This window comes from Erinaceus europaeus, chromosome 9, assembly GCF_950295315.1.
Source record: "Erinaceus europaeus chromosome 9, mEriEur2.1, whole genome shotgun sequence".
Classification (NCBI taxonomy): domain Eukaryota; kingdom Metazoa; phylum Chordata; class Mammalia; order Eulipotyphla; family Erinaceidae; genus Erinaceus; species Erinaceus europaeus.
The window spans coordinates 78,431,599-78,443,861 of NC_080170.1; the positions used below are offsets into that span (position 1 = coordinate 78,431,599).

The 12,263-nt window shown below is 38.2% G+C and overlaps 1 protein-coding gene across 1 annotated transcript in view; it reads left to right on the forward strand.

Moving 5' to 3' along the window:
* Window positions 1–12,263, forward strand: part of HACD2 (3-hydroxyacyl-CoA dehydratase 2) — a 123,593-nt gene that overhangs the window by 70,099 nt on the left and 41,231 nt on the right. The window contains exon 4 of the mRNA XM_060197107.1: window positions 11,717–11,805. Coding sequence (XP_060053090.1) covers window positions 11,717–11,805 — 89 coding nt within the window. The remainder of the gene's footprint in view (window positions 1–11,716; window positions 11,806–12,263) is intronic.

Consider the following 12,263-nt stretch of genomic DNA (forward strand, 5'->3'; position numbering starts at 1 on the left):
CAGCTACCAGGTTCCAGATGCTAGCATGATGCTGACCAGACTTCCCTAGACAGTCAGCCCCACCAATGTGTCCTGGAGTTCCGCTTCCCCAGAGCCCCACCCTACTAGGGAAAGAGAGAGGCAGACTGGGAGTATGGATCAACCAGTCAACACCCATGTTTAGCTGGTAAGCAATTACAGAAGCCCGACCTTCCACCTTCTGCATCCCACAATGACCTTGGGTCCATACTCCCAGAGGGTTAAAGAATAGGAAAGCTATCAGGGGAGGGGATGGGATACGGAGATCTGGTGGTGGGAATTGTGTGAAGTTGTACCCCTCTTATCCTATGGTTTTGTCAATGTTTCCTTTTTATAAATTAAAATATATATATTAGTCAGGGTCCCTGTGGTAGCACAGTGGATTAAGTGCACATGACTTGAAGCACAAGGACTGGAGTAAGGATCCGGGTTGGAGCCCCTGGCTCCCCTCCTGCGTGGAGTGGGTGGGGCTAGGGTGGGGTGGGGGGTGTTGCTTCACAAGCCGTGAAGCAGGTGTCTGTCTTTCCCCCTCTCTGTCTACCCCTCCTCTCTCCATTTCTCTCTGTCCTATCCAACAACAATAATAATAAGAACAACAATGATAAATAACAAGTGCAGCAAAAGGGAAAAAATAAAAAAATTAAAATAAATGTATTAGTCATTTATAGTGGTACACAAGATTATAAGATTACATGGTATAGTTCTACACCACACCCACTACCAAAGAAAGCATTTTTCTGTGCTAACCCAATCTTTTAAGCAAATGGAAAATACTAAAAATAGTGGTTCTTAATTAGCAGCAAATGATTATTTGAAATTAGTTAATTTCACATTATTTTGGCCATCAGTCTTTTTAAATTTCTCTAATTTGAATTATGATCTGGCTACATTTTTAACATAATGTTTAATTCACTAATTAGCTTCCTTAGCAATACTACATATTATGTCACCAGTTCTTATACTTTTTTCATATATTTACTTTTTATTAACAGCTTTGTTCACATGTAATTTATATTCCATGCTATGTGGCATCTGTATAATTCAGTATAGTCATATAGAAATTTAGATCATTCATTGTTTACACAGTGCAACATCATTGTTTTCAATTTTGAGTAATTTTTCACTACACCTGAAAGAAGCAAGAATTCTTAATTTTCCTCCTAACTTCCGTGTCCCAGAAAAATCACTGTTCTTTCTGTCTGTTGTTTTGCTCAGTCTTACTACATAAATATAAAGGCCATGATACATATAATATATAGTCTTTCATCACTGTTTTTTTTTTTTTTTTTTTTGCTCAGCTTCATGCTCTAAGGTTCATCAGTATTGTAGCATGTTTTAGTACCTAGTTTTTTTTTTCTTTTTAATGATTTATTTCTCAATGATAACAGAGAGGAGAAAAAGAGAACTAGGGTATCACTCTGGCACATGTGATACTGGGGACCAAACTCATGACCTCATGCTTTGAGAGTTCAAATCATTTATTTTATTTTTTTACTAGTGATTTACAAAATTATAAGATAGCAGAGGTATCTTCACCTTTCCCACCACCAGAATTCTGTGTCCCCATTTCCCTCTATTTGAAACTGCATTACTTCTTTCAAGATCATAGATATTGGTTGGGTATTATTTCTATAACTATTTCTTTATATATTTGCCCATTTTTCCCTCAATGATCTTGCCTTCTCTTTCTAAGTCACAACCTACTACTTTTGAGTGTGTCCCCCCCCCCCCTTTTCTCTCCAGGTCCTGATGTAATTGGATTTCAGAGCCCTCTGGTCACCTTCCCCTAACATTTATGCCTCTGGGTGTATAGACTAAAATTCTTTTACTTTTTTATTTCTCTATTGGGGGGTTAATGTTTAAGTCAACAGTAAATACAGTAGTTTGTACACGCATAACATTTCTCAGTTTTCCACACAACAATACTACCCCCACTAGGTCCTCTGCCATCCGGTCCCAGGACCTGTACTCTCACCCCATCCCCAACCCCATAGTCTTACTTTGGTGCAATACACCAACTCCAGTCCAAGTTCTGCTTAGTGTTTTCTGATCTTGTTTTTCAACTTCTGCCTGTGAGTGAGATTATCCCATATCCATCCTTCTGTTTCTGACTTATCTTACTTAACATGATTTTGTCAAGCTCCACCAAGATGAAGTGAAAAAGATGAATTCATCATTGTTAATAGTTGAGTAGTATTCCATTGTGTATGTAGACCAGAAATTTCTTAGCTACTTATCTGTTGTTGAATACCTGGGTTGCTTCCAGGTTTGGGCTATTACAAATTGTTCTTCTGTAAACACAAGTATACACAGATCTTTTTGGATAGGTATGTTTGGTTCCTTAGGACATATCCTCAGGAGAGGAATTGCAGCATCATAGGGTAGGTCCATTTCTAGCCTTCTGAGAGTTCTCCAGACTGCTCTCCACAGGGGTTGGACCAATTTACATTCCCACCAGCAGTGCAGGAGGGTTCCTTTGACCCCACAACCTCTCCAGCATTTGTTGCTGCTATCTTTTCTGATGTATGACATTCTCACAGGAATGAAGTGTCATCTCATTGTTGTCTTTATTTGCATTTCTGACAATGACTTGGAGCATTTTTTTCATGTTTTCGGCCTTTCAGATCTCTTCTGTGATATATATTCTGTACATGTCCTCTGCTCATTTTTGGATGGGGTCATTTTTTTTCTTCTTGTTGAGTTTGGCAAACTCTTTATATATGTTGGTTATTAATCTTATCTAATGTGTAAAGATCTCTCATTCTGTGAGGCGTCTCTTGGTTTGGGTAGTGGTTTCTTTTGCTGTACAGAAGCTTTTTAATTTGATGTAGCCCATTGGTTTATTCTTGCCTTAGTCTTCCTTTTAATTGGATTCATTTCATTGAAGATGTCTTTAAAATTTATGCGGAAAAGAGTTCTGCCAATTATTTTCCTCAAAGTATCTTGATAGTTTCTGGTGTAACATCCAAGTCCTTGATCTACTTGAATTTACTTTTGTATTTCGTGAAATATAGTGGTTCAGTTTCATTCCTCTGCATGTTTCAACCCATTTTTTTTTTCCAACACCATTTGTTGAAGAGACTCCCCTTTCCCCATTTAATAGTCTGGACACCTTTGTCATAGATTAGATGTCCATAGGTGTGGAGGCTTACTTCTGAGCTCTCAGTTCTGTTCCACTGGTCAGTGTGTCTATTTATGTTCCAGTACCATGCAGTTTTGATGACAATCGCCATATAATACAATTTGAGATCTGTCAGTGTGATGCCTCCAGTTCTGTTCTTTATTCTCCAGATTGTTTTGGCAATTCTAGGTCTTTTCTCGTTCCAGGTAAACATTTGTATAGCATTTGTTCTATTCTCCTAAAATATGTGGTTGGGATCTTGATGGAGATAGCATTAAATTTGTAGATGGCCCTGGGTAGTATATTCATTTTGATAGTGTTAATTCTTCCAACCCATGAAATGGAATATCTTTTCACTTTTTTGTGTCTTTTTCTATTTCTTTGAATAGTGACTAATAATTTTTAGTATACAGGTCTTCCACTTCTATGATCAGGTTTATTCCTAGATATTTTATTGTTTTTGTTGCTATAGTAAGAGGAATTGATTTCTGGATTTCATCTTCTTCTAACAGTGTTTGCATAAAGGAATGCCACTGACTTTTGTATGTTAATTTTGTAGCCTGACACCTTACTGTATTGCCTGATAATTTCCAAAAGCTTCAGAATACTCTAAGAATCAACAGTAATGGTGTTAAAATATCTTCATTCTGTAATATCAATAAATGCCAATGGCTTGAATTCACTTATTACAAGGCACAGAGTAGGAAGATGGATCAGAGAACACAACCCAACCATATGTTGTCTGCAGGAATCCCACCTAACTCAACAAGACGAACGCAGACTCAAAATGAAAGGATGGAAAACTACCATATAAGCCAATGGACCACAAAAAAGGGCAGGGACAGATATTTCATATTTGACATGATAGACCTTAAAATAAATAAAATAGATAGGGATGGACATTACTTAGTGCTCAGAGGATCAGTCAGTCAAAAGGACTTAATTATCAACATCTATACACCCAATGAGAGACCATCTAAATACGTCAAACATCTACTGAAAGAGCTACAGCAGTATATTAACAGCAACACAGTAATTGTAGAGGAGTTCAACACCTCACTCTCTCAATTTGACAGATCATCCAGGGAAAAAAAAAATCAATAAAGAAATGAGGGAACTAAGTGAAGAGATAAACTAGAACTATTAGACATTTTCAGAATCATTAACCCCAAGAAACTGGAATACACATTCTATTCAAGTCAACATGGGTCATTCTCAAAGATGGACCACATGTTAGGCCACAGAGACAGTGTCCGCAAATTCAAGAGCATTGAAATCATCCCAAGCATCTTCTCAGAGCACAGTGGAATTAAATTAACACTTAATAGACAAAAAAAAATAGAAGTCCTAAAATATGGAAATAGTGCAGTACTTATCAACTAGTAGGTCAAAGAGTTTCTAGAGTTCAGTGAAAATGAAGACACAAGGGAGTCGGGCGGTAGCACAGCAGTTAAGCGCAGGTGGCGCAAAGCACAATGACCGGCGAGAGGATCCCGGTTCAAGCCCCCGGCTCCCCACCTGCACGGGAGTTGGTTCACAAGCGGTGAAGCAGGTCTGCAGGTGTCTATCTTTCTCTTCCCTCGCTATCTCCCCCTCCTCTCTCCGTTTCTTTCTGTCCTATCCTACAACGAAGACATCAATAACAACAATAATAATAACTACAACAATAAAACAACAAGGGCAAAAACAAAGGGAAAATGAAGACATAAGCTATCAAAATATTTTGGACACAGCTAAGACAGTACTGAGAGGGAAATTCATAGCCACACATGCATATATTAGGAAACAAGAAAAAGCTCAAATAAACAACCTGACTGCACACCTTAAATACTTAAAAGAAGAAGAACAAAGGAACCCAAAAGCAACCAGAAGGAAATAACTAAATTTAGAGCAGAAGTAAATAACATTGAAAATTAAAAAACCGGGGCCACCTGGTTGAGTGCACATGTAACAGTGCACAAAGACCTGGGTTCAAGCCCCCGACCCCCTACCTGCATGGGGAAAGTTTCACAAATGGTGAAGCAGGGCTGCAGGTGTCTCTGCCTCTCTTACTCTCTATCACCCCCCTCCCTCTTGATTTATGGCTGTCTCTATCCAAATAAATAAATAAAGATAATTTTAAGAAAATTAATAACCTATATAAAACATCAATGAAGCTAAATATTGGTTCTTCTCTTTAACCAGAACACTGCTCATTTCTGGTTTATGGTGGTACTTGGAATTGAATTTCAAAACTTGAAGCCACAGGCTTTTAAGTCTTTCTACAAAACCATTGTGCTATCTCTCAGCAAAGAATTTATTTTTTTTCCCTCTTATTTTTTATTCCTTTTGAGTCAAGGGATCAAATTCAGGAGCAAACAAAAGCGACAAACCTTTAGCCAGACTCACAAAACAAAAAGGGGAGAAGACCCAAGTAAATCCAATTGTAAATGAAAGAGGACATATCACAGCGGACACCACAGAAATTCAGTGTATTATGGGAGACTTCTAGCTTTCCTGGAAGAAACTGACAAGTTCCTAGATACCTACAAACTTCCAAAATTAAACAGAGGAATTAGAAAATATGATCAGGCCAATCGTAGCCAAAGAGATTGGAACAGTTATCAAAAACCTTCCCAAGAATAAAAGTGCTGGACCAGATGATTTTACAAGTAAATTCTACAAAACTTTCAAGGAAGAGTTAGTACCTCTACTTTTAAAACTCTTGCAGTAGATTGAAGACACAGGAATACTCCCTTCCAGTTTCTATGAAGCCAACATTACTCTGATACCAAAAGCAGACAGGGATACAACAAAAAAAGAAAATTATAGACTGATATCTCTGATGAACATAGATGCTAAAATATTAAACAAAGTTTTAGCCAACTAGATACAGCAGTATATTAAAAAGATTGCTCATTCTGACCAAGTTGAGTTTATCCTAGGGATGCAAGGTTGGTTTAGTATACTTAAATCAATCAGCGTGATCCACCACATCAATAAATGCAAGATCACAAACCATATGGTTATATCAATAGATGCAGAGAAAGCTTTTGACAAAAATCTAACATCCCTTTATGATCAAAACACTACAAAAAAAATGAGAATATATGGAAAATTCCTCAAGATAGTCGAGTCCATATCTAGCAAACCTACAGCCAACATCATATGCAATGGTGGAAAACTGGAAGCATTTCTCCTCAGTTCAGGTACGAGACAGGGATGTCCAGTATCATCATTACTCTTCAACATAGTGTTGGAAGTTCTTACCATAGCAATCAGGCAGGAGCAAGGAATTAAAGGGATACAAATTGGAAGAGAAGTCAAACTCTCCCTATTTGCAGATAATATAATAGTATACATACATAGAAAAACCTAAAGAATCCAGCAGGAAGCTTTTGAAAATTATCAGGCAATATAGACCAGAATTCTTTATGGGGTGCAGAAGGTTGAAGGTCTGGCTTCTATAATTGCTTCTCCTCTGCACCTGTGCATTGGCAGGTCAATCTATACCCCCAGCCTGTTTATCTTTCCCTAGTTGGGTAAAGCCTTGGAGAGGTTAGGTCCTTGAGTACATTGGTGAGGTTATCTGCCCAGGGAGTTCAGGATAAAATCATAATAGCATCCACAGCTTGGTGGTTGGAACGCAGTAAGATATAAAGCAGTACAAAATGTTTAGTGAACAGGAACCATAAAATAGAAATAAAATAGATGGGGACAGGGATGTTAGGTTGGATAGAACTAGGCTGTTTTAGGTATGTTCCTAGGGTCCCATGACATGCTAATTTTTCTAGAGCTTGATATCTAACCTGCAGGTGGACTAAAGTATTGTCTGGGAAGATAGTGTCAGAGTTGAGATAGGACCAAGGCAAAGAGTGGCCCCCAAACTTGAAGAGAATATATACATGCAATTAACTATTTACCACATCAGTCTGATGCAAAGACTATGTATATTCATGTTTATTATCAGAGCCTATATAACTTCTGAGTCCCTGTCAGTCTTTGTTTGTTGTCTATGGTCATAGACAGCTAGGAACATTCTAGGCTGCACTCATTTCAGGACCATTGTTCCTCAAGTGGTGTAGTCAGATGACACACCCTCCCTTCAGAGAATGAGACAGTCCTTATTACCATCGGTAGTTCATAGGAAGCACATAAGTTTTTAATTTTAATGGAACCAAGTTTTTTTTCTTGTACTTTCAATATCACATCTCATGAACTATTCCCTATTTTATTTATTTATTTAAAAAAGGAGACATTAACAAAACTGTAGGATAGGAGGGGTACAACTCCACATAATTCCCACCACCAGATCCCTATATTCCATCCCCTGATAGCTTTCCCATTCTTTATCCCTCTGGGAATATGAACCCCAGGTCATTGTGGGTTGCAGAAGGTGGAAGGTCTGGCTTCTGTAATTGCTTCCCCGCTGAACATGGGCGTTGACTGGTTGGTCCATACTCCCAGTCTGCCTCTCTCTTTCCCTAGTAGGGTGGAGCTCTGGGGAAGCAGAGCTCCAGGACACATTAGTGGGGTGAACCACCTGGAGTGGAATTAAGAGAATACTATGAAAGGAAAGGTCTCACCCGAGTAATGAAGCTGAAGGATTGTCATTCCACACCTGAAGTCTCTGGACACAGTCTGAAATGAAGCATGCTGGGATGGCAATTGTTGATTAGGTTGCGATCGGTGGATGCAATATTATTTGATATGAATTGAGAGAAGCATGCAGGAAAGTGGGTCCCACCCTAAGGTTCCAGGACTTAGGGAGATATAGGCTCTATAGTGGAAATGTGAGGTTCCTACTGTCTTAGGGTTCAAGAAGACAATGGATAGTTATTGTTATCATCCCATTATTTGGTAATTGGGTTAACTTTGAAAGGTGCCTTTATTAGGGTTTGCTGTATAATACTCAGCATCTTGTATATAGCTGTGCCACCGCTTGCTTCTGTTCTACCTGGTTTAGGCTTTTGAGAAAGTCAACATATCAAAGACTCAGCCTATGTATTAAAAAGATTCAGTCTGTGTTTTAAAGTTCTAGACATAAAATCAATTTTTCCCCTCTCATATTAATTAAATAGTGGTTTATATGACTACAATTTAACACGTGTACATAAGCACCATTCCCACCACCCAAAGACTGTGTCCCATCCCCCCTACCCCCACCCGCTGCCCCGGGAAGCCCAATGTCCACTCTCCCCCTCACCACAGGGTTTTTACTTTGGTACCCTACTCTCAATTTAGTCAGATCCTGCTTTTAGTTTCCCTTTCTGTTCTTCGTTCTCAACTTCTGTTGATTAGTGGGATCATCCCATACTCATCGTTATCTTTCAGACTTAGCTCACTTAACATAATTCCTTCTAGTTCCATCCAAGATGAGTCAGAGAAGGTGGGTTCATTGTTCTTAATAGCTGCATAGTATTCCATTGTGTATATATACCACAGCTTTCTCAGCAACTCATCTGTTGTTGGGCACCTGGGTTGCTTCTAGGTTTTAGCTATTATGAATTGTGCTGCTATGAACATAGGTGTACACATATCTTTTTGGTTGGGCATTATGGAATCCTTGGGTATATCCCCAGGAGAGGAATTACTGGGTCATATGGAAGGCCCATGTCTAGCCTTGTGAGAGATCTCCAGACTGCTCTTCAGAGAGGCTGGACCAATTTACATTTCCACCAGCAGTGCAGAAGGGTTCCCATAGCCTCTCCAGCATTTGTTGCTGCTGTCCTTTTTGATGTATGCCATTCTCACAGTGCTGGTCCCAGTTCGGGGCGTCAGTTGACAGTCTAGCTTCCCGGGCAGGAGACAGACAACCAGGGACTCATGGCTGAGCTGGGAAGCAGTATCTCGTTTATTAATTAGATACATTGCCTAATGTGATGATCAAAACAGAAGGTCTTATAAGCAGAATTTAGAAGCATACCAACATCACAGGAGTGAGGTGGTATCTCAGTGTTGACTTTATTTGCATTTCTCTGACAATCAGCGACCTAGAGCAGTTTTTCATATGTTTGTCAGCCTTTTGGATCTCCTCTGAAGTGAATGTTTTGTACATATCCTCTGCCCATTTTTGAATGGTGTCATTTGCTTTTTTGGTGCTAATTTTGCTGAGCTCTTTGTATATTTTGGTTATTAGTCTCTTGTCTGATGTATGGCATGTAAAGATCTTCTCCCATTCTGTGAGGGGTCTCTTTGTTTGTGTGATAGTTTCTTTGGCTGTGCAGAAGCTTTTCAATTTGATGTAGCCCCATTGGCTTGTTCCTGCTTCAGTCTTCCTTGGGTTTGTTTCATCAAAGATGCCCTTGAGGTTTAGGTGGGAAAGTGTTCCACCAATGTTTTCCTCTAAGTATTTGATAGTTTCTGGTCTAATATCCAGGTCCTCGATCCATTTGGAGTTGATTTTTGTTTCTGGTGAGATAAGGTGTTTCAATTTCATTTTTATGCATGTTTCAACCCAGTTTTCCCAGCACCATTTATTGAAGAGAGCCTACTTCTTCCATTTAATACTTTGGGCTCCCTTATCAAAGATTAGATGTCCATAGATGTGGAACTATTCCCTATTTTAAAGTCACAAAGATTTATTTCTGTTTCCTCTCAGTAATTTTACAGTTTGAACTCTTACATTTAAACCTTTGATCCATTTTGAGTTAAATTTTTGTAAATGTTATAGGATGTTCCAACTCTATTCTTTTACTTATAGTATTCCAATTGGCACAGGCCCTGCCATATATTTAAAATGTGGCTACAGTTAAAAAATTAGTTTAGTTCTGTTCTATTTATGTATAAGCTCATATACTTAAATTTTCAATTTTGTTTATTCTACAAAGGTTTATTAACCAGCATTACATATCAAGTCCGTATTACTTGCTTTAGGGAACCAGTAACCCTTCTTCATAGCCAAATCTTCTTTAAGAAACTCATTCGAGACCAAGGATTGATTTCCATGGTAAAGTGTTTGTTTTACATGTATGAGCCCCTGAATTTGATCCCCTTACTCAAAAGGAATAAAAAATAAGAGGGAAAAAATAAATTCTTCGCTGAGAGATAGCACAATGGTTTTGTAGAAGGACTTAAAAGCCTGTGGCTTCAAGTTTTGAAATTCAATTCCAAGTACCACCATAAACCAGAAATGAGCAGTGTTCTGGTTAAAGAGAAAAATAAAGTTATTCTAAGATGGTACAGTACTTCTTTTTCTTAATAAGATATTAAGTGACATCCTTCGGCCAAATCTAGAGACAATCTTAACTCTGATTTGTACATGGTCTTTTGGCAGGTTGTGATTTACCCAATTATATAAATATGCAGATGTCTGAATGTGTTTTAGAGTATTTGGGAGAATGAAACTTAGAAAGCCCAGTGGATGTATAGAAAATGCTTTTAAGTGGAAGAAGGGTTTTCAACCATATTAAGGGTTTCCTGACCGGTGTAGATTGGTTCCTGTGCAAACTGTGCGGTCCAGGGAATTATTAAGTGTAGTTGCTGGCAGCAGTAAGACCAGAGATAAATGGGGGAGGGTGTTGCTGAATTGAATATTCACATTTCTACTCTCAGTAACAATTGCTTGGCTCAAAGATAATGGCTTATGGCTAGGCTTAAGCGAGTTAGAGAAGAAAAGTATTTTATATAATGGTGATGTCTGGTCTCTTCATAGGGAGTGTAATGGTAAGAAATGAAAAGAGAGACAAAATAATGCAAATTTAGCAGAACTTGATGGTTATCTAAAATTTTAAAAGATAATTTTGGTGTTGTAACTTGAAGAAAAGTATTGTGACTATAAGTGTACCATTGCTTACAATAATGAACAAGGTAAGGCAGTGTTATGTAAATATATATAATAACCTTCAGTTTTTGCTTCACTCATTAGTAAGGTCTTGAAGTAGTTATAAAAGATTTCATCTTTACCATTGGGTAATATTAATCAAGTGAGATAACAGGAGTTTCCAACTTTTACTGGATACAAACATGGTTGATTTACTTCCATTGTTGCCTGTTCATTTTGAAACTTATATTGTAAAATGAACTTTCAGTGTTTGATTTTAAAGGCTATATATTGAGTTTGGTCAGAGATTTTGAAAGACTTCAGAAGGATATCTAGGCATCTTATTTTGCTACGAACAATATTGTTTGGAAAGAAAAAAGTTTATATCAATAGCATTAAGAAGCATAGTTTATATAGCATGGTAGTAAGTTTTAGTTGCTCAGGCTCATTTTCTCTCTTAACATCTGAATTTGAATGTTTTAAAAACTGCTACATGGGAAGTCGGGCGGTAGTGCAGTGGGTTAAGTGCAGGTGGCGCAAAGCGCAAGGACCTACGTAGGGATCCCAGTTCGAGTCCCCGGCTCCCCACCTGCAGGGGAGTCGCTTCACAAGCGGTGAAGCAGGTGTCTATCTTTCTCTACCCCTCTCTGTCTTCCTCTCCTCCTCTCTCCATTTTTCTCTCTCCTATCTAACAACAATGACATCAATAACAATAATAACTACAACAATAAAACAACAAGGGCAACAAAAGGGAATAAATAAATATATTTTAAAAAACTTTTACATGGCAAAAACTGAATACAGCATACTTATTTACCCATCCTACTTTCTTTCAGGAATAGTTCCATCTTCTGTTGTCCTGACTTCTTTCCAGGTGATGTCAAGAGTTTTTCTAATATGGGCAGTAACACATAGTGTCAAAGAGGTAAGACAAATGTTTAGTATCAGCATTAACAAACGTTAGTCACCTTTTCTTTCTCATCTGTGTGTTATGGATAATATGGATCTCTAGGTCATATCACTGCCCCAGGTAATGTTCACATGTGCTGTAGGAATTAGATTACTAGTCAGAAACTTACCCCAAATACACATTGTTGGAAGGGAAAGTTGATTTGGTGACAAGAGTCCTGCAGTGTGGGTTGCTTTGGATATTACATCCTCCTGATAACTTGTTAGCACAGTTAAACTCTAGATACCTGAATCCTTGCTCTAGGTCTGCTTGCAGAATGGGGACATCATTTCATTCCCAGTTATTATAAGACCAAGAGAAACCAGCCAACTAAGGTTAATGAAAGTGCCCAGTGTGCTGAGTCTACTAGCTCTGAGAATGAGTGTCTGCATAATGATATTCATTATATATATATATATATAGAGTTGTGAAGC